Source organism: Mixophyes fleayi, chromosome 3, assembly GCF_038048845.1.
Source record: "Mixophyes fleayi isolate aMixFle1 chromosome 3, aMixFle1.hap1, whole genome shotgun sequence".
In the NCBI taxonomy this organism is placed as follows: Eukaryota; Metazoa; Chordata; class Amphibia; order Anura; family Limnodynastidae; genus Mixophyes; species Mixophyes fleayi.
The window spans coordinates 310,413,442-310,436,980 of NC_134404.1; the positions used below are offsets into that span (position 1 = coordinate 310,413,442).

General features: G+C 39.1%; 1 protein-coding gene across 2 annotated transcripts in view; it reads right to left on the reverse strand.

Moving 5' to 3' along the window:
* SNAP25 (synaptosome associated protein 25) overlaps nucleotides 1-23,539 on the reverse strand; it is a 102,609-nt gene that overhangs the window by 45,032 nt on the left and 34,038 nt on the right. For both annotated transcript variants that reach the window (XM_075203980.1, XM_075203981.1), the window contains exons 2-3: nucleotides 10,681-10,809; nucleotides 8,379-8,420 (exon numbers count right to left, since the gene is read on the reverse strand). In XM_075203980.1, coding sequence (XP_075060081.1) covers nucleotides 8,379-8,420; nucleotides 10,681-10,752 — 114 coding nt within the window. In that variant the 5' untranslated portion in view covers nucleotides 10,753-10,809. The remainder of the gene's footprint in view (nucleotides 1-8,378; nucleotides 8,421-10,680; nucleotides 10,810-23,539) is intronic.

Genomic DNA, 23,539 nt, shown 5'->3' on the forward strand with positions numbered 1-23,539 from the left:
TGATCTTATCAATGGTTTAATCCTTTACATAAAATATAGTAATATATAGATAGAGATCATCAATATCTCTCTGCCCTCATTGTCTGAGGTAAAACATGTTGATATCTGAAATAATAAAACATCTGCATACCTAAAAGACATTTGAGGACTAATAACATCAGTAGAAACACTTTTCACAACAGTGCAAGTAACATAATGTACCGCAATGTATTATTTAATGTTTATATTAATTTGGGGGATAAAAGAAAACATTGCTGTTTCAGATAGGGTTGGACGCAGTTTCCGTCTAAAACGCAGCCAGAAATTGCATCCAAAACCCCCCCCCCCATCTTACACAAGTATGTTAAGTCGGACCAATCCAAGCTGATGTCCATCTCTATCAGTTCATAACTTAAACCACTAATCAAGCACCCGCAAGTTTCCCATCTCCAGACAGATATATATGAGTCTCAGTGTACATAAGTCGCATTTGTTCCAACATGTACCTTACACTCCCGTAAGTGTATGAGTCCCTCAATATATAACACATACGGTACTATAAATCTGATTTTTATTTAAATATAATATAGGTGTGATCTGTGACATTTTACTGATAAAGGTTCTGGCAATGCTGGATAAATAAATGATTGAGATAAAGATGTGTTATGACAGAATGACACATCCTACAGTCAAACGAGACATTAAGGAGAAGTGTCAGTTGCCTAGAGATGCATGGACACTATGCAGACAAGAGTGGCTGATCCTGTGTTATAGTCAGTGATTAAATGTGAACATTCCTATAAACCAGTTGTGCTCCAGAGGGCTGTAACACAACTGTCGTAGAAATTTATATTTAAATTCTTTTTTTTTCTAATTTTATTTTTAAATTATGATAATGTGGATTATTTAATGGTTTACTATTCCTTATTTTATTGATCTTAATATGCAACAATGTATTTTATGCAATCAATTAGCTTAGAAATAGCTATAATTCATGGTGTTAAATTTTCCAATTTTGTTAAAATGCTACCTATTATTGATGAAATACTTTATCCGAAAAGTAAATGGTCATTTAACAATCATGTAATTAAATCACTCAATTTTCAGCTTGTTTGCCAAATGCTGCTGATATCGGTCAAAAGCAGAACGATCCCAAAGAACAGAATGTCTGGTATTCCTCCCCTCAGTACGACATCACTGATCTATGTTTGAAGCCAGACATCTGTACATTTCTATTAGTGATAGAACTACTGTTCCTCACTCATATCCCCATCTTTTGTGGTACATACTATCTGGATTTTCAACGCCTTTGCTCTCTACGTGTTGCTTGACCTCTTTTGCCTGCCAAAGCTTTGTGCCTCTTATTCACAATCATTACTTCACACTTATTACTTGCTCCCACTCCTAATTACAGGATTTCTTTCAGGCTGCACCCACTCTGTGGATTCCTCTCCCTCACAATTGGAAACTCACCTCTTTAGGCAAGCATATAAAATTCCAGAACAATCGTCTAACTCATACTTGCCTATACTCACGGAATTTCCGGGAGGCTCATGAATTTTAGGGGAGTCCTCCCAGACTCCCGGAAGAGTAGGCAACCCTCCCGGATTCTAAAAAATGTCGAAATTCACGGCATTGAATATCGGGGGCAGGGTTTAATTGTGTCATTAAGCCACACCTCCGCTATTCAATGCCGTGAATTTAGGCATTTTATAGTGGGGGCGGCCCACGCCCCCTCCTACCTTTGTCACGTCACCTGTCCTCCCGGAGGACAGGGTCACAAAGTTGGCAACTATGGTCTAACCTCCCTGTGTTACTCTACCCCATTGCAATCCCTCCACACAGACACTCAAAACTTACATTTATTCTCCTAACTCAAACAACCTACTGACCCCAAACTGACTCTGCTGTTGGACTGGAACATATAGCCCTCTATGTACTTTTACAAAGATTGACAATAACTTGAAAAGCTATTAATTGTGATACAAAACCAGTGTATATAAGTTAGCACAACATAAGTATCGGTTATGAAACCTATGAATGGACAGTTACTCACTTCTATTAACTGGAAAGCATTATTTAACCAGCTGGGACCACCATTTACAGGGCCCATTCTACTTGGTGATGTAAGTCCACGTTTTGTATCTATGTAGACAGTAAACATTTACACTAAGAAAAAGGCTGCTTAACCATGTCCCGTATGGACTGAATATGGAGCTTTACATTTAACTTCCACGGCCTCTTTAAAAAGGAAATATCCAGCATTTCCTTACTGTTAGGTAATGTGGAAAGACACTTATCTAGTAACAGTGCACACCTGTAACCAGGGCTGCCAAGAGGAATTCAGGGCCCGGGTACAACAAACTCATGGGGCCCCCCCATAGTTGAGTAAGCCCTAAAAAATTTTTGCGCCGCCTAACGGCGGCGCAAAAAACACGACGCGGGTTTGGTCATACATTCAGGGGCGTGTCAATGCGCCATTGGGGCGTGCTAGCCTAACGACGGTGCAAAAATTTTCGGGAATGTGGTCATACATTTGGGGCCGTGGCAATGCACCGTTGGGCGCATAGCTAGCACATCAAAATCACTAGGTCCTGAATTCACCACAGCGTCACATATGTCCAAGCACTCCTGACTTTTAAGACATCCAGCACCACAGTGTAGTATACAAAGAATGCAGTGTGTACACAAACAGTTCAGTCTTGGCCTGCGCCCACTGGGCTCACCAAACATTGGCATTGTCCCTACTAGAATCACAACATTTCACACACTATGCTGCTCTGTCCTACCTGTTCTTCTCACTTTCTCCACCCGAGGCTGCTGGTTTCTTTAGTTGTGGCTTGCCTGGATCTTGGAATGTAGAAGGACCTATTTGGGAAAAAAATGGCTACATTTAGAAAATTTCAGTCAGACGCAGCGTTAAATCAATAGCACCCACGATTAATAATTAGGCCTTCCTCCAGCCCCAACATTAAAATAATAGAATTCACATGTAATAAATAAACCTATTTCCCGTCATGCAAACAGCCTAGCAATACCTATTTCCCGCAACCATCACTGCCATTAAATAATTCATAGTCACATTTAATAAATAGACCTCATCCTCCCCAAACTCACCTCCACATTCAATAGGCCCCAAATCACCCCATCTTAAATTAATAATCCCCACTATTAAATTGCCTCACCATCACCCTACAAACAAAATAGCGCCCATTAATTAGCCACCACCTACCGCACACACACTACATTGCAACAAGCCCCATCACAACTACACTGCGCCCTCCATGCTGCTTTCCCCCCTTTTTATTCACTCTGTGCCTCTTTGCCCCTTTTTTTTTATAACTCTGTGCCTCTCTGCCGCTGTTTTCCTCCTCTGTGCCTCTCTGCCCCTGTTTTCCTCCTCTGTGCCTCTCTGCCCCTCTTTTCCTCCTCTGTGCCTCTCTGCCCCTCTTTTCCTCCTCTGTGCCTCTCTGCCCCTCTTTTCCTCCTCTGTGCCTCTCTGCCCCTCTTTTCCTCCTCTGTGCCTCTCTTTTCCTCCTCTGTGCCCCTCTTTTCCTCCTCTGTGCCCCTCTTTTCCTCCTCTGTGCCCCTCTTTTCCTCCTCTGTGCCCCTCTTTTCCTCCTCTGTGCCCCTCTTTTCCTCCTCTGTGCCTCTCTTTTCCTCCTCTGTGCCTCTCTTTTCCTCCTCTGTGCCTCTCTTTTCCTCCTCTGTGCCTCTCTTTTCCTCCTCTGTGCCCCCTTTTCCTCCTCTGTGCCTCTCTTTTCCTCCTCTGTGCCCCTCTTTTCCTCCTCTGTGCCTCTCTTTTCCTCCTCTGTGCCCCTCTTTTCCTCCTCTGTGCCTCTCTTTTCCTCCTCTGTGCCTCTCTTTTCCTCCCCTGTGCCTCTCTTTTCCTCCTCTGTGCCTCTCTTTTCCTCCTCTGTGCCTCTCTTTTCCTCCTCTGTGCCTCTCTTTTCCTCCTCTGTCCCTCTCTTTTCCTCCTCTGTGCCTCTCAGTTTCTTTCCTTACCTTTTGTCAGCTTCTTTCTTTTCTTCTCTTCTCTTCTGTCTTCTCTTCTTTCTTCTTCTTTGGTCTTGTCAGGCTGCGGCGCTCCTCACTGACTGACTGCCGGGCGTGACTTGATGACGTCACGCCCGACAGTCAGTGTGAATGGAGAAGACAGGAGAGGAGGGACGCGGCGCCGCGGTCACGTGAGTATTGATTTTTTTTTTTTTATTTCTTATAGCTCCCCCCACCAACGCCCCCCCCCCCCCCTCCCCCTACCCCACGGGAATTTTTTTTTTAAAAAAATAAAAATACGCAAAATACAAAAAAATAAAATAAAAAAAAAAAATGACAAAAAATAGCAGCAAGGGCCCGGCCCGGGCCCCCTGGCATGGCCGGGCCCGGGTAAAATGTACCCGCTCCCCCCCCCTCTCGGCGGCCCTGCCTGTAACTGCCCAGTGCAGTAAGGGACAGAACCCCCTCCAAGGATCACTATACAGTGGCAACACAAATATAGTGCAAACTGCACACAGGGTTAAGTTGGGAACTACCCAGGGAGTGTGCTAATTCAGGAAGGTATGTGGTACCCCATTTCAGGGGGCTTTCTTCATGTTCTAACGATCACAGGTAAGTGGTGAAAATTTCAATTATAACACTAATCACATGGTAGCATTATCAACCAATAAAATGATAAAATGTTACCGTAAACATTAAATTATATTTTACTCTTATGGCAACATTGTATCATTTGGTTACATTATTGTTTAGTTACATTACCACATTACCAGTGTTACATATAACTAATTCACTCTTTACCTGTAGGAATTCTTTCCACATTGCTGTGTGCAATTTGCGATCTTTTTGTGTTTTGCGAAAGACATATGCACACATTAACCTTTTATGTCCTCCATGATAGGCCTTGTATCTAGCATCATAATTACACACTTACTAGTTAGTTACGTATAAGCACCTTTCACTTTATATGTCAATATTGTTAACATTGGTGCAATATGCTTGAGAGAATGTGCTTTAGACAATTCTGGCATCCAAAGCATTAAAGGATTTCATACATCAGGTATATGCTTACACAATTAATGGCAAACATTAGTGATCTTATATGCCGTTTTTTGCTTATCTTAAGCAAATCCACTCTGTGCATGCCCAAAAAAGGAAGATAAGAAGCAAAATCCACTGCGTAAAGCTGGGTACACACTACAGAATTTTCCACCAACTTTTTATGCCGATCGATTTTACATGCGATCGATGGTCCGATCGCTCGGTCCATGGACTGCATACACACTAGCCTTGTTTTAGACGAAGGGAAAAGCGGACGTCCCTTTAGCGACTTTTTACAGCCATGTTGTCATGAGCAATGATTGCAATTTCGTACTCACTGTTGTGGATCGGTCGGAAATTTATACACACTACACAACGAAAATGAGATTGGAACGAAAATATTTAATGGTGCGACCAACCAAATGAGGCGACAATCATCTATTTGGGCACAATTTTGACCATCGTGTCACTACACACACTGACCCGACTTTTGAAAGAGTGGTCGTATGTCGGCTGGTTGAGCCAATTATTGGACGAAAACCCTGTAGTGTGTACCTAGCTTAAGTGAATAATTTCTAAAGTTAAGATGAAAATCCGTCTTAACTTCACTCTTATCTCCCTGTTTCTTCTTAAAATAAGCATCTTAACTTTTTCACAAGATAAGATCACTAATGAATCAGGCCCATTGTCTTTATTAAACACAACTCCTTAGGTGGATTTCATCTATATAATTTTGGGTGTTTTCTTTGGCTTATACAATGCTAAAGATGATGTTCACATAACTCCTTCCCTACTTTATTATTTAGAATGGCTGAGCTGCATTTTATCCCAGTCTGAGAAAAGATGAAAGCTTCACAAGCGTCACTGTATAAATTATTTGATCATTTTGGAAGAGAGAAAGAGTCGTCTGTGGATATGACATACAGTACTTGATCAATCTAGTACAAAAAAAGGGTTATTAAGAGCCTTTCAAACTGCACATGTTTCGGTACATGTCCTTGTATGCTGCTTACTAAATTAGTATTTAAAAGGGGACTCAAATTATTGTCATTAACCTTTTTGCTGCATTTCAGTAAAAAAAAAAGCATATATTAAAGTCAAGGGACAATATCAGTAAGCGACACAGTGCGCACTATTGAATTTAATGAGGTATGAGTTATAAACTGGGTCAGAGAGGGCTAAGAGCAGGTGCCATCTCCAATACATTATTCAAAACAAAGAACAAATGTGAATAGGCCTGTGCCCCAAAAACTGACAACTGTTGATCAATATATGAGCAATTTCTTATAATATGAGATGATTAAAAATCACCATATTTATTAATGAACTATTAATGAACTAAAGTGAAATATACCACGTTGAAGTTTAAGGTTTGCGCAAGCCAACATAGTAGCTTCAGCCGGTGATTCACCAGTTGGGACAACTGCCAACGATCACATCGCTGGTGGTGACACCTTGATAGATCAGGTGAACACCTAACATCAGCGAAAACACCTGTTTTTCATCCTTTGATAAATACAGTCATGGCCAATAGTTTTGAGAATGACACAAGTATTGGTTTTCACAAAGTTTACTGCTTCAGTGTTTTTAGACCTTTTTGTCAGATGTTGCTATGGTATACTGAAGTAAAATTACAAGCATTTCATAAGTGTCAAAGGCTTTTACTGACAATTACATTAAGTTTATGCAAAGAGTCAATATTTTCAGTGTTGACCCTTCTTTTTGAAGACCTCTGCAACTCGCCCTGGCATGCTGTCAGTCAACTTCTGGGCCACATACTGACTGATGGTCGCCCATTCTTGCCTAATCAATGCTTGGAGTTTGTCAGAATTTGTTGGATTTTGTTTGTCCACCTGCCTCTTGAGGATTGACCACAAGTTCTCAATGGGATTAAGGTCTGGGGAGTTTCTTGGCCATGGACCCAAAATTTTGATGTTTTAAAGCAAGAGAGTTTTAAAGCTTTTTAAGTTTTGTATTTGTAATAAAGTTACTGATTTTATGTTATGATTATGTGGTATATATTATAGGATGTGAGCTTTTTTTGTTTTATAATTGAATCATTATATAGATTACAGGTATATTTTATAGGCAGCACACCTCCATATACTCATATACAATATTATAAACCCTGTACATCTGCTATATAAGAATTCCAGCAGATGTAAAAAGTGTAATTCTTCTTTATATCCCGTGTGACCAGAAGAGTAGGTGCTAGTTTGTTTTTCCTTTTTATACATTATTCCGTTAGTAATACATATCACTTTTATATTGATAGAATATTAATTTATTAACATATAGTTTTATATTGGTATATTATTAATTTATTAATACATACCACTTTAAGAAGTTTATTTTTAAATCAAGTTAATACTTCTTTTATTGACAGTTCAGTTATAAAGGTATAAAGATGAGCATGTACAGTATTAAAAAGTAACTTCAGTAAAACAAGAGAATGTTTAACTAATGAAGATGATAATTAACTGTTGCCTCTTTGTTAAAGATAATTAAAGGAAAGTTGAAGTAAAACACATATTGTGAGAATATCTTTAACATTAATTGTACTGATAGATCCACTGCAGTGTAATCAGGGCTGGCTGAGCTGGGCTGGGGAGCAGGGGGGGCATCTGCCACCAGGCTAGTCCCATAGTGTGCCACTGGCGGATCCAGGGTGGGGGCAATCGGGGCTATCGCCCCCTAGCAGCAATCTTCATCCCATTAAATTGCGGTGGACAGATCCAATCATTGGGGGAGAAAGGGGACAGGGCCAACTGGGACCAACCAGAATGAAGCAGGGGTGTGGCTATGCAAAATCTTCCCTCCCCCTCTAAAAAAAACGTCTAGGTCTGTCCCTGTAGTGGGCTTCCTGCATTTTTCCTTTTAAAATGTTCCTAATAGGCCTCTGAGCCAAGTCTTGCCCCCTTGGACTAAAAGTTGTCAACCAGCCCCTGAGTGTAATCAGTCTATGTGCTTACCGCACTGTTTTCAGGCTGGTCTGTTTTTAAATTGAAGCAAAATAAACATCAGATCCTATATTAATATTAAATTTTTAGAGAAATGAGAAGTTCACGTCCTTCAAATTGCAAAATGACAGCTTATTTGTAATCTTTTATTCCTTATAGCTGTAATCTCCAAGTGTATTAATGGCACTTAAATCATTATTCAAAGTATCTTTTGGTAGATCTTGCCTGGCGTATCTCAATAAATTTGTATATATTCACAAAACCAGAAATAGAATTTAAATGAATAAATATTATTTATTGCGTATGAGCAATAAACATTGCTTCCCTTCATGAAAAATATATGATCTGAACTCATTAAAATAACTAATAATGAATATAAAAGTCCAAATAAAGGATTCTTACCCCTTCAACATACTGAAGCATTCGGCGGGTGCTCTCCAGTGACTGAAAGACAAACAGATAAATATCTTATTTTTAAGAAAAGTATAAAAAACATATAAAATATGATACAATTTTTGGTTTTGATGTTGATTTTTGTAGTTTAAAGGTATTGTAGATTAAAGTATTTGCTGCCAGAGAGGAGTTTGATATGTTCTGACTACTTACACTTACTGGAATATTTCACTCTTTAGACATTTTAAGATGTTGCTTTCATTGGATAAAAGTTGGGGAAAAATGTCATCATGAAATTGTTTGTACACATTTTATAATATATGTAGATCTTACAAGCTGTGGAGTAGATGAGTGTAGCATATGTCCTGTGTATATAATATAATACACTGTACTGCTGGTTATATGCAATTCAGGGGCATGAGATAGATACAAGGTTACCCAGGAAAGACGTATCAGAAGTTGGCAATTATGACATTAGTGATTGATTATTTATTTATTACATGAATCACTTAACAACACATATAAAAACATTATTGGGCCCCATACGGCTGGCATCTGGGCTTATCACTGCAATAAAAAATCACTTATCACCACAATTTATTAATAAAATATAATTTGTCAGGCCAGTCTCAGGGAAATGTGTATTCATGGACCCAGCTAGCAGGTCCATGCTCAGTGAGCTCTCAGTTACATGCAAGCACAGGGAGCTCTCAGTTACATGCAAGCACAGGGAGCTCTCAGTTACATGCAAGCACAGTGAGCTTTCAGTCACATGCATGCGCAGTGAGCTCTCAGTCATATGTATGCACAGGGAGCTTTCAGTCACATGTATGCACAGGGAGCTTTCATTCACATGAATGCGCAGTGAGCTTTCAGTCACATGCATCCGCAGTGAGCTCTCAGTCACATGCATGCACAGTGAGCTTTCAGTCACATGCATCCGCAGTGAGCTTTCAGTCACATGTATGCACAGTGAGCTTTCATTCACATGTATGCGCAGTGAGCTCTCAGTCACATGTATGCGCAGTGAGCTCTCAGTCACATGAATGCACAGTGAGCTTTCAGTCACATGTATGCACAGTGAGCTTTCAGTTATATGTATGCACAGTGAGCTTTCATTCACATGAATGCGCAGTGAGCTCTCAGTCACATGAATGAGCAGTGAGCTCTCAGTCACATGCATCCGCAGTGAGCTCTCAGTCACATGCATGCACAGTGAGCTTTCAGTCACATGTATGCACAGTTAGCTTTCAGTTATATGTATGCACAGTGAGCTTTCAGTCACATGTATGCGCAGTGAGCTCTCAGTCACATGTATGCACAGTTAGCTCTCAGTCACATGTATGCGCAGTGAGCTCTCAGTCACATGTATGCACAGTTAACTCTCAGTCACATGCATGCACAGTGAGCTTTCAGTCACATGTATGCACAGTGAGCTTTCAGTTATATGTATGCACAGTGAGCTTTCATTCACATGAATGCGCAGTGAGCTCTCAGTCACATGAATGAGCAGTGAGCTCTCAGTCACATGCATCCGCAGTGAGCTCTCAGTCACATGCATGCACAGTGAGCTTTCAGTCACATGTATGCACAGTTAGCTTTCAGTTATATGTATGCACAGTGAGCTTTCAGTCACATGTATGCGCAGTGAGCTCTCAGTCACATGTATGCACAGTTAGCTCTCAGTCACATGTATGCGCAGTGAGCTCTCAGTCACATGTATGCACAGTTAACTCTCAGTCACATGCATGCACAGTGAGCTTTCAGTCACATGTATGCACAGTTAGCTCTCAGTCACAGGTATGCACAGTGAGCTTTCAGTTTCACTTAGTGGGTTAAAAATAAATAAATTATTAAAATAATTTAAAACTATCAAAAAACAAATATATATTATTTTTTTTTATACTTAGAAAAAATGCTTTACTTTAAAAATAAATAATTTTTCTATGACTTCTGTTATCGTGATCCTGAGAAGGATTGCCGTGGATTGTCAGATTCTTGTTAAATAGGCTTCACCATGCTGTGCATGGGAAGCAATCGGCAGCCAAACCCAGTGAATCTTATTACCGGGGTCACCACCCACCGTAGCAGTGCTATCGCTGGCGTTACCTCCTGGCCGTACCTCCTTGACGTATCAGGTGAAGCAATATTGCCAGAAAAAACACCAGTTTTGGACGGCCATAGGGCTTTTTGCCCTTTGATGAATAGACCCCTAAGATCTTGTTTTCTGGCTTCTATAACATTTCCTTGTCTCCATAAATGAATATTTTCAGCCCAATAAATATAATCAAACATCCTCTGTAGCACTTACCTCATCAGCCAGCTGGTCGGCACGTCGTTGCATTTCCTCCAGTTCATTGCGCATATCAGCATCGTCAGCCATTGTGATGTGATGTGTGCTTTGGAGTTTGGGAACTCACGATGCGAAACAACCTCAGACCTGTAATATGAGAAATATAAGAAATTGCAGTTTTATAAGCAGACTGTTAATTAACATTCATCTGTAAAGCAAACATAGTATCCTTCATTTCCTCAGCAAAAGGAGGAAATTTTAGTGAATTTTAGTAAATGTATTAAGCTGCGGATTCTGCAAGGTGCCGAATATCTTGCCTTGAATGACATTGCGGTTAAATTTCCTCTGCAAAGCTGCCGAATATCGTCGACTTAATACATTTACCACCAGATCTTGGAGGTCCAACTGTTTGTAGCTGAACTTTCTACATAATATATTACACATAAACCACTAATTTAATTTAGTGCATTCAAATTCATTTCTGCAATTTCACTCTTTCGATGCTTTTAAAACTGTATTGTCTAACTGAAGTCAGAGCACAAAGGCTCAGTGCATTTCTTAGCCAAAGCCATAATGCTGCATTCTCTAGTCTCTGGTTCATTAGAAACCATGTTAACTGGGAGCTTGTACATAGGAGCTTCTGGAAAAACGTTTTGTTGTGATATTTAGTCCATTCCAATGTTTCTTTTTTTAAATTTTTTACATTGATAAATAATATAACAAAAATCTGCTATATGTTTAAAATGGGTATATTTTAAATTATATTATTTTATTATAAATGTGAGAAACAAAGAAAACACACTGATGAGCAGATTTACTAAAACTTCTAAATGCGAGAAACAGATAAAACACACAATGGGGAATATTTACTAAAACTTCTAAAAAGGAAAAGTGGAGGTGTTGCCCATAGCAACCAATGAGGTCATAGTTATCATTTTCTAGAATGTACTACATAAATGTATCTAGACATTGATTGGTTGCTATGGGCAACACCTCCATAATTCTGTTTTAGAATTTTAAGTAAATCTAACTCTATAGGGGGGGGGATTTAATTAGCCGCGAAGTGTCTCTGGAATGTCCGTGAGACACTTTGCGGCAGAGATTTGACAGAAATCTCTGCTCATTTTTCCTCACAGCCCATAGAGGTGCAAGAGAAAATGAGCAGAAATTTTTACGGTAATTGCCGGCAATGTGCATGGCGTGATGTTCGCACGCCACATCACCGGTAATTAAATCTCCCCCCAAGGGTCATTTACAAATTGCAAAAGCTCAAAACCGCAGTACATATTTTGTGATATCATATCTATTTTTGTGCAGTTGCATCTAATTTTACACCATTGCTATTTACTTGCTGAATTTATCACATTGCATGTGCAACTCTACTTTGTAATACCTCATATTCCATTGGCACAACCTAAGTGTTCATCAGTAAACACTTGTCATCTTTCTCCCATCCAGGTCTATTTTGCATGCTATATCTAGCAACACTATGTAAATTGTCGATAATACTGGAATGATAGACATGCATTCAGTGGTGGAAGTGGGGGGTGTATTCTGTGGTATAACATACCGTCACTTCTCCTAATGCCTTCATTGTAAACCTATTAAATTCCATTAATTTCCATTCCCATCACAGTTTTCATACGGTCACTTCTAAATTTCCACTTCAATCACTGTATTGTATAGAATGTAGTGTGCAGTGCCCAGACATTGCAATTTATTGAGTAGAGCACCCAATTTGATTTGACCTTAGTATTGTGTTTTGTATTATTTTTAACGCACTAATCGTCAATTAAAAATTCTGTGCCTGATCACGGATTGCTAAGCTCATTTTACTCAATGCTGACGGACTGTTAATTAGAATAAACATCAATCCTTTTCCTTCATCTTCTTCTTTTCTTCTTAGTCTTCATATAAAATAGCATATTCACATTCAATATCATATAAAAGATTACCTATATATCATACTTGCTATTTGTTCCAGAAATACTTCTTTTTTTATTCCATTTTTTCATCAGTGGTTCTCTAGTAATGCGAATAGCAGGACGGTTCCTGCCACTGTGCATTTGAAGATATCTGGGTTTTTTTTCAACAATTACGGTCTGTGAACATGGGAGTTAATTAAATTAATCCTCTATTCCGTTTTTGATAACAGAATGGAGGAGAGATTCAATGTACGGTTCATTAATGTCATTGTGCATACGTGTGGATGACAGACCAAAGATGCGGGAAAGTAGAGCATGTTCTGCCATCCTCCTAACATTTCTTCTCCCCCCAACCAGTAGAACCAGGTGCCCTAGGTAAGACACCCTGGAAGTTTGGGAGACTGTCCCCTGTGAGTACCACAATGCCTGTTGTCCCAATATCGGCAGGAGAGAAGGTCCAAACATCGCTGTGTAAGATGTTACGAACAACCGCTGACTGGGCAGGGTTCTGTCCAATAAGCACCACTCTACACAGTAAATTTAAACTAATTCCAGGGGGTATATTTACTAAACTGCAGATTTGAAAAAGTGGAGATGTTGCAAATAGCAACCAATCAGATTTTAGCTGTCAATTTGTAGTATGTACTAAATAAATGACAGTTAGAATCTGATTGGCTGCTATAGGCAACATCTCCACTTTTTCAAACCCACAGTTTAGTAAATACACCCCTAGTTGTCAAAACTAGTAGAACTAGGGTGATTTATCAGAGATATGTTAGCTGGGGTGAGGGGATGTTCCGTACAAATTTACTTCAAATAAATCAATTGGTAGTAGTTTTAATAGATCAAATTTTGTGTCCAAAACTAAATTTGCAATCATTAGCTTTTAATTATCATTTCTCATAATGTAAATATGGTTTACAAATTCAGGTGTCTATAAGCTTACAAAATTAAAGCTTAACAGGCTGTTACAATCATGGCGTATAAGGCGGAATATGGGATATTTTGTAAATATTTGAACAGCAAAAAAATACAATGTGGAGCGTGTGCCTGACAGCTGTGCAGAAGATAAACATGGGTGAACAATGTATGTATTTCTAGTCTGACATCCTGAGGCTAGGGAGCCTTACACAGCACTATGGTATATTTATGTTGGACTGACCTGCTCTATAAATAATGCAGCCCCTACATGTGCTGACAAAAATAAGGCATAATACGTTTAATATCATGTGCGTCCTTTATTTTGTATTGTGTACGGTAGTAACCTAAAACGCCCCAAAACACCATCTGCTCACACAATAAAGCAATGTCTATTCAGACATTATTCAAGGTTACTGTAAAGTGTTAGAAACATTAAAAATATTGCAAAGAAGGGCCTGGGAATTATGTCTAATTATTAACCATAAAGACTGAACTCCAGTAATTTATATCGCTCCTCTGGTTTTTTTACTAGTCCAGCTGAAATTTGTACAGTTTTATCCTCCAATCAGATTTGTCTGGTCAGGACACGAAGCTAGACCATCTTATGACCGTCATCGGGACATGAGAGGTGATTGGCTAACCTGATAATAAGTGTGTTGCTAGCTTTGTAGCATGAAAAGGCTCAAATGACCAGAGGTTCAGTTTCACCCTCCAACTTTATGGTCTAATTCAGGCTTGGCCAACATGCGCCTCTCCAGATATTGTGGAACTACAAGACCCAGCATGCCCTGCCAGTTATTTCCTGATTATCTACTGGCAAAGCATGCTGGGCACTGTAGTTTCCCAACACCTAGGGGCAACCAATCAGATTCTAGCTGTCATTTTGTAAAATGTACTATATAAATGGGAACTAGAATCTGATTGGTTGCTATAGGCAACATCTCCACTTTTATTAAAAAGTTTAGTAAATATACCCCCTAAAGAGTCACAGGTTGGTTAGACCTGGTCTAATTAATAACAGATCCAGTTATTTGTTGATCAGACTGAATGACCAGATTTAGGGTGTGTATCATGTTTTTATATGCTCATAAAACGTCTCAGTGACTTCTAATATCCATATAATTTACAATATGAAGTGTATTATGTATATAAACACATATAGAAACTACTGCAAATTATATCTATATGGACAGTAAGTTCTGATGTAATCACTTCAGTGTTCATAATAAAAAATATTTTATTACAAGGAATAATGTACCCCCTACTGTAATTTTTTATTGATATTAAATCAATCTGTGACCTGTATAAAGCCACTCATTCTGCAACCTTGTGCTGGTATTGTCATAGAACTACCCATTCACTTCTCATGTGAATATAATAAAACGTTATAGTGTATAATTCCATATTTTTTTAATGCATACTGCTTTTTATTACTATGGTTATATGTGTGCTGTTTTTTCCATTAAAAAGAGGCAACTTATTATGATTTTTCTGGAACACAGGTGGCCAATGCAATACATATTTCATGACAATCCATTACAAAAACTGTTGTGCTGCATTTGGCACCAAAACGAAAAAACAAGATATGTTATTTGTGGCCAAAACCAGCTGTTTTCTCCAGGGATAATGGTTATCACAGCTCTTCTCTCGTTCGCTCAATTTATCAAGGGGTTAAAGCAGGAGAAATCCCACCTTAACCTATTTTCAGTCCCCATAGAGGGGGAATGCGATCTGACCCAATTTTCAAGTGGTGAAAAGTTTTGCTTTTCACCACCAGCCTTATAAAACACCATTTGTAGATAGCGTTAGTTTATCTGTTTAATGGGGCCAGCGCCAATGGAGAGAGTGATCTGAATCCCTCGCCGGGTCATGTCACTATGTGCATACACAGACATAGCGGCACTTGTGCAATTGCTAACAGAAGGTCACTTCCTCCTAATGCTGCCAGTGAAAAGGTTTTTGCTCTTGCTAGGGGGGTATTTTGTCAATGAGCCCTGGCATGTTAACTAATGGCATTACTACATTTTGTATTGCTGCGATTTGCAGTAATGATAGTTACTGCCACCCACTAGCCACCATTGATTGAAAGACCCCTTATATTGTATATTATATTTTGTTATTAGTTTGTAATGATAGCTAGAAAAGGTTTAACAAATATGGTTATATACCTCCAGTGAAATAGAATTGTTAAATATTATGTTATAATATTATGTTCCATACATTTTTTAATACTTTTTATTTATTTATAAAGAGGCTAATAAAAAATGTTGTTGTTTTTTATTTAGTACAACTCTGAAGAAAGAGTGACGAGTGCAGTCTGTTCTCTGTGCTAACAGCAACAAATGACATTATGCTGAGATAACAGTGAGTTAGCGCCATATTTTAGTAACACAATAATTGGACGATTAATTGGTATTTGCACACCCAGCACTAATATCACATTCACATTTTGGACCTAACATATTCATTTCAAGGACTAAGAGGTCTATTTATTAATATATGGCGATAAGGCTGTTGTTCTATGGACCGCTTATTGCAGCCAAAGGAAATCACCTACCACTAATTTATTATTGAAATATGCACTACTGGCCAATAGCAGCAAGGGTTAAATGGCCACTACGTCAGGTCAGGCCAGGCGCAGCGGATATGTGACCAAGTTAGCTCCTTAACTCACAGAGGAACTGAAAGCCCAGGCAAATGTTACCACTTAATGTATAAGGCTTGTTACCCTTAAATAACTGAAAGTGACTAATTGTAACAACAAGGGCCAATGTTGAGATCATCAATGACATTTATTGCTTATAACATCTTGTAACCTCTATTTTAAATATACTTGCCCACTCTCCCTGAATGTCCGGGAGACTCCCGAATTCTTGGTAGGTCTCCTGGATTCCCGGAAGAGCAGACAATTCTCCTACATCTGGCCCAATGGGAGACTCAATGATGCAATTTGGGGTGAATCGCATAATTTGGCCCCACACCCATGACAAAATGGCACAGGGCCAGGGCCAAATTACATGATTTGCCACTCCCTGCCCCCTTCAGCCCATTCAAACCCCCCCCCCCCTTCACCCTGGGATCTCCAAGCAACAGATATTAGACGTCACATAGGAGGAATTACATTTACAAACATCCACAGGTGACTTCAAATACCCATATTGCCTACAGTAAGTGGTATGTAACACAAGAGTACTAATATAAAGAGATCACTATGCACCATTTAGATAAATACTAATCACACTCACGTCACTTGTGTGTTAAATCTACCAAAGAGATATGTTATTGCTTATAATATAACTGCTATAAATGGTACTTACAAATGAATACTGAAGAAATGAGCAACAACTATACCTAATCAATTAATTGCAAAATAACTAATTAATGTATAGAACATGATCACAGTATAAATGTTACAAATGTATGACATATACATTACATATTCATTAAATGCTGTTCTGTTTACTGTAGTTCAGGAAATCCTTTATTTATTTCATAATGCTGTCGCATTTTTCTGACTTCATCAATTCATATTACAGTTGTACTGACTACGCCAACAGATTCACAGTTGATTTAGAGAGATAAGCTTTCATCCATGCTTATTTTAGCTGTGTAGTTCAGAGTACTATACAGCATGGCAAAGATTAAACAGAATGGAAGCAGAGGATTATAGGAACACTAATATAGAAGCACAGTTTATACTGACCAATCAGCTAAATGACTGCTCCACGTGACTTGCTGGCTGATATTATAAGCACTACGTTTTTGTAGTCACATGACCTGTAGATTAAATCAGACCCTGTGAAATCCTTTCTGCTTGACAGTCTTTGAAGAAAGGAGAAGCTTGCTCTCATGGTGCTTAGCGATAATAGTGACTGCGGATTACCTGTGGCAATTAACCTATTTCTAAATGTAAACTGTAATCATGTTTAATACATCCCACTAATGTGATAGTCTAACAGTGCTAAATCCAAGTAAGGAAACCCATTTTTTATTACAGCTTCTATTTAGCAGCCTTTGGCTTTATAATATTGGTTACAGAAATATGAAGATGATTATGATTTAGGAAATGGGATGCAGTTCAGTCATTCTTCAGTGCTTCTTATAGGTTTTAATTTACCTTACAAACATGCCTAAGGGGCATATGTATTGTTATTTGCAAATTACGCATGTTAAATATAATTTCTTATGACCGCTTTTTGCAGTGATAAGAGATGAATTGTCAGATCAATGAAACAACTTTCTCACGCAGGAACAGCACCTCTGATAGGTGGATGTACCGGAGAAGACTGTTTCACATCGAGATGCCTTTCATCGCTTGTTAAATGCAGCAGCAAAAGACTTAACTTTCGGGTTCTCTCCCCGGCTGTATGTACTGTACATGGTCTGTGATGTGCATTCCTCTCCAGCGGGCCATAACCAAGAGCTTGATAAAGAGGTATGTCACCACCCCCATAGAGAGATATGGGGACAGCGGTAACGATTAAAAGTGTAATGAATATCTGTGATATCTTAGGGGTCTGTTTATGATCCACTGAATTTATGTCACATTAATGATCATTCCTTATTGTAAAGAATTGATTCAACATTACTGGTAACATTCTGCAGCCAGGACAGTGGCTCCAATAGGAGCCTGTCTCAGCGAATAGTCTATAGTACAGTGATCACTTTACTTACAGGTTCTTATGGCCTATGGGGAGGAGCATGAAGCCTGCTGGGAAGGGACCTGAAGATCCCCCTCCTGTGATGTTATCCCCATAGCATAGAATGGATATCGCCATCTTCAGATGGCGGCAGCTGTCAGGGACAAGCTCTGAATTTTGGAGCTTGATAAATAGGTAGTTTTTGCAGTCACCTAGTGGGACTGAATCTGTGATTGAAGAAGCTAGGATTGCAGCTCTCTGCAGTGATCCTCTGATAATAAATAGCCTCTTTTCAAATGAGTTTGGTGGTTATATTTGTGGTTTGTTTCCCTTTTTTTTACTTATGTGTATTTGCTGTGTATAAACTTTAGTTATTGATGGGAGTCTGATGGATATTATGTATTATGTGCTAACCCCTGCATTGCTTCACCCACCAAAACCCCTATGGTGTGGATGGAAAGGTCAGCAGCAGGGTGGTGTGGGCGGTGCCGTCGCCCAGGGCGCAAAGCCAAGTGGGCGCAGCAGCCGCCCGCTACCTGCCTTCATACTTTCAGCCCTTAAGTTCCGCTTAAGGGCTGAAGAAGAGCGAGAGGGAGAGATTAACTAACCATAGTTTGATGCTTCACTCCTTAACTTCCGCCGTGGAACGCGTGTGAGTTCCACTGACCGGAAGTTCAGCATCTGGAACGCAAACTTGCGTTCCATCCCTTTCTCACCTCACCTCTTTCTCTTCAGATGTATCACTGTATTATTGTCTCGTATGGTTAAGGAGGACCAGCTCATAGCGTGTTACCCTCTGGCCTAAAGCAGGGTAACTGGGATACTCATGGGCAACTAAATGTTTTTCACAAGAAGGGATTCTACCGTTGCCCAATCACGGAGCCCCAATCACTGGTCCCCCCTCTCTTGTCCCTGTAGCACCACACCCCCCCCCCTAGTTCTGCAACTGCTCAATATACGCTATTATTCTTTTCCCATGACCTCTTTTATGATCTTTCTACATCCACTGCTTCTCTCTATTCATTTTATTCCTTTGTCCCTAGTCTGTTAATTATCTATGGAATAAGATGTTACCAGTTTCTATAGAGCTGTACACACAGATGAGTGTCCATAAAAACTACATTATCTACATTTAAATATAATGTTTTGAATATATTATATTCTTTAAATACAGTATTTAGTTATGTGGCCTTTTCATTTTAATATATTATATAGTATGTTCTGCTGCTATCAATGGAAACGATTAGTCAGCGACTAAAATGCTGTAAATGCAGCAAAATTTGAAGAGAAATAGTATTCACATTATCAAAATATTAAAACAGAAATGTTATTTAAGTAAATAAAATAAAAAAGATTAAAAAAAAAAATTTTTTTTTAATACTAATCTAGTTTCCTCCATCCCTGTTGCAAAATGCTATGTAAAATAATGATGACGGCACATCCGGTCATTAGATCTGCTTTTATTTCTTCCACTGAACGCCTGAGAATCTCAGCCAGGGCTCAGGGGCTAAATGGAAAACTAGAGTGTTTACAGTACTTCAATAATCCAGTATTAACACTGGTGATCTCTCCCACAAATCCCAAAGCGAACACAGTTTGTTACAAGTAGCAAAAAAAAGGCCATTATTGTAACCGACAAGAAAAAAGGATACGGTTATTGTGTATGAGACGTGTATTAACTCAATTTAAATTAATCCCTAACTGGTTTCTCTCTGTAAGCAGAGGGACCCACATATTAATTAACATTCTTCAGCACTGCTCTGACAATTTAGACCAAATACATAGATACTAAAATGTGCCATTCAGGACGTGGCAGGACATTATATGGAACACATACTAAGTGTAACAAATATATATTTGACAAAACTTATGTAAAAGAGTTTCTAATTCAGAGTAGCTAAAACGTTTCAGTGTATATATATATATATATATATATATATATATATATATATATATATATATATATATGTATATATATACACACACACACAGTTATCTCTCTCTCTCTCTCCCCTCTCTCTCTCCCCCCCCCCCCCCTTCTCTCTCTCTCTTTTGGAGCAAATGCGACTTATGTAGCCTGAGACTCAGATGCCTGTCAGGAGACAGGAAACTTGTGGCTGCAGACCACTAGTGTAAGTTACAAGCTGATGATCAGCTGCGATGCGTCTAGCTCAACATACCCAAGTAAGATGTGTCTTTTTTTCGGATACAATTTACGCCTGCTATTTAGACGTTAAATGCGTCAAACTCTACATGAGCCAGAGTTCTTGCCGCACAATCACTGGCAGGCTCTATAGAACCTGTAGGCAGCGTCCATACAGCTTGTCAGCACTAGTGGGCCAGTAATGAACATCTACATTGTCTGCTATGTGCAGGCAAAAGACAGTGTAAAATCTGAATTACACATGTGGGTGCTCAAAGCCACTCGACTTGTAGAACTGCACATTATACCTCCATGCTTTACATACTGTATGTACATGACAATTTATAGCAGTTGTCCTTTAATACGGCATTTTAATAATTAACTAAAACAAGGTTCATTAAAATATACTGCCAGCTAATTGACAATGCTAAGTGTGTGTGTTTATAGCCTGCATAATATACACCTTGATTTAATCATACATACACTTACAGCATATCAGTTTATATAATTATTAATTGATTAATTATTTACATTACAAAAATAAAGCATTAACTTCCATACTGGATTAATCATATACCATAGCGATATCTGGGAACTATCAAGGCTTGACCCAGAGTCACATGGTTTTTGGCATCTTAGGTTTATGGGCAAAATATCAGGATTAGGCCCCAATACTCAATGCAAAGGTTTTACAATAACACCATAATACTTATTATGGCAATATGCCACATTTATCTTCCAACTTTTCCAAAAGTGAAAGATCAACATTTATAGCAGCAACCCTATTTTGTCACATAAATAACTGTGAAGAATGTTGGTATTTACCATTGCCCCTTGTTTTTTCTTCAGGCTGCTATTAATGATTTATGATCCAGTACTACCATGGCAACCACAGTCACATGGCACATGATAAAGTGCACAGAAAGGCCTTGGAACACCCCTCTGAGCTCTGTATGTGACATTCTCCTTCTCCACCCTCTGCCATCATACATAGCATGTTATGCTGAGAGCTGTAAGTCTATGGGCTAGATTTACTAAGCTGCGGGTTTGAAAAAGTGGGCATGTTGCGTATAGCAACCAATCAGATTCTAGCTATCATTTTGTAGAAGGTACTAAAAAAATAAAAGCTAGAATCTGATTGGTTGCTATAGGCAACATCCCCACTTTTTCAAACCTGCAGCTTAGTAAATCTAGCCCTATGTCTGTGTAGCAGACTGACTGTGTCTGGCAGACATTTTTGTTTGCTAACCAGAGAGCTTTTGAAAAGGAGATAAGGATTTGTAGCATAGCTAGGAAAACTTACTCATATACATGCTTAAACAAATCAATCTTCTATATGGGATTATGATTTTAAGAGCTATTATAAAAGGAAGTACCTTTTTAATGTGTTCATAGACATCTGCTTGGTCATATACCTTTGCTTGTGCCACAACATTTTTTTAGTTTTAAATAAATGTAAAACCCCTTTGCTAAATATTTACAATTGTAAACACCACAAAACACAAAAAACATTATGTTCTAATGTAAATAGAAGACTAATTAAAGTCACTGGGGTTTCTGTGACCATCAATCTGCAGGTCACAGGTTGTTGTTTGAAAGAAAACTAGTTACTGAAGTGATGCTGACATGTAGGTATATGTTGTCTGCACTGGAGGGGATTTACGATGTGCACAGGATGTGCCTTACAAATGGCTTTTTTTGTTGTTGCAATACTGCAGTCATGGCCAAAAGTTTTGAGAATAACACAAATAATATTTTTCACCAAGTCTGCTGCCTCAGTTTTTATGATGGCAATTTGCATATACTGCAGAATGTCATGAAGAGTGATCAGATGAATTGCAATTAATTTCAAAGTCCCTCTTTGCCATGACAATGAACTTTATCCCAAAAACAACATTTCCACTACATTTCAGCCCTGCCACAAAAGGACCAGCTGACATCAGGCCAGTGATTCTCTCTTTACCACAGGTGAGAGTGTTGACAAGGACACGGCTGGAGATCTGTCATGCTGATTGAGTTAGAATAAGAGACTGGAAACTTTAAAAGGATGGTGGTGCTTAAAATCATTGTTCATCTGTTAACCATGGTTAGCTGCAAGAAAAAACATGCAGTCATCATTGCTTTGCAAAAAAAGAGCTTCACAGACAAGGATATTGCTGCTAGTGAGATTGCACCTAAATCAACCATTTGTCGGATCATCAAGAACTTCAAGGAAAGAGGTTCAATAGTTGTGAAGAAGGCTTCAGGGCGCCCAAGAATGTCCAGTAAGCGACAGTACTGTCTCCTAAAGTTGATTCAGCTGCGGGATCTGGGCACCACCAGTGCAGAGCTAGCTCAGGAATGGCAGCAGGCAGGTGTGAGTGCATCTGCACGCACAGTGAGGCGAAGACTTTTGGAGGATGGCCTGGTGTAAAGAAGGCCAGCAAAGATGCCACTTCTCCAGGAAAAACATCAGGGACAGACTGATATTCTGAAAAAGGTACAGGGCTTGGACTGTTGAGGACTGAGGTAAAGTAATTTTCTCTAATGAATCCCCTTTCAGATTGTTTGGGCCATCTGGAAAAACACTTGTCCGGAGAAGGAAAGGTGAGCGCTACCATCAGTCCTGTGTCATGCCAACATTAAAGCATCCTGAGACCATTTATGCGTGGGGTTGCGTCTCAGCCAAGGGAGTGGGCTCACTCACAATGTTGCCTAAGAACACAGTCATGAATAAAGAACGGTACCAAAACATCCTCCAAGAGCAACTTCTCCCAACCATTCAAGAATGATGAACAATGCCTTTTCCAGCATGATGGACCACCGTGTTATAAGGCAAAAGTGATAATTAAGTGGCTCGGGGATCAAAACATTGACATTTTGGGTCCATGGCCAAGAAACTCCCCAGACCTTAATTACATTGAGAACTTGTGGTCAATCCTCAAGAGGCGGATGGACAAACAAAAACCCACAAATTCTGACAAACTCCAAGAATTGATAAGGCAAGAATGGGCGGCCATCAGTCAGTATGTAGCCCAGAAGTTGATTGACAGCATGCCAGGGTGAATTGCAGAGGTCTTCAATAAGAAGGGTCAACACTGCAAATATTGACATTTTGCATAAACTTAATGTAATTGTCAATAAAAGCCTTTGACATCTATGAAATGCTTGTAATTTTACTTCAGTATACCATAACAACATCTGACAAAAAGGTCTAAAAACATTGAAGAAGCAAACTTTGTGAAAACCAATATTTGTGTCATTCTCCA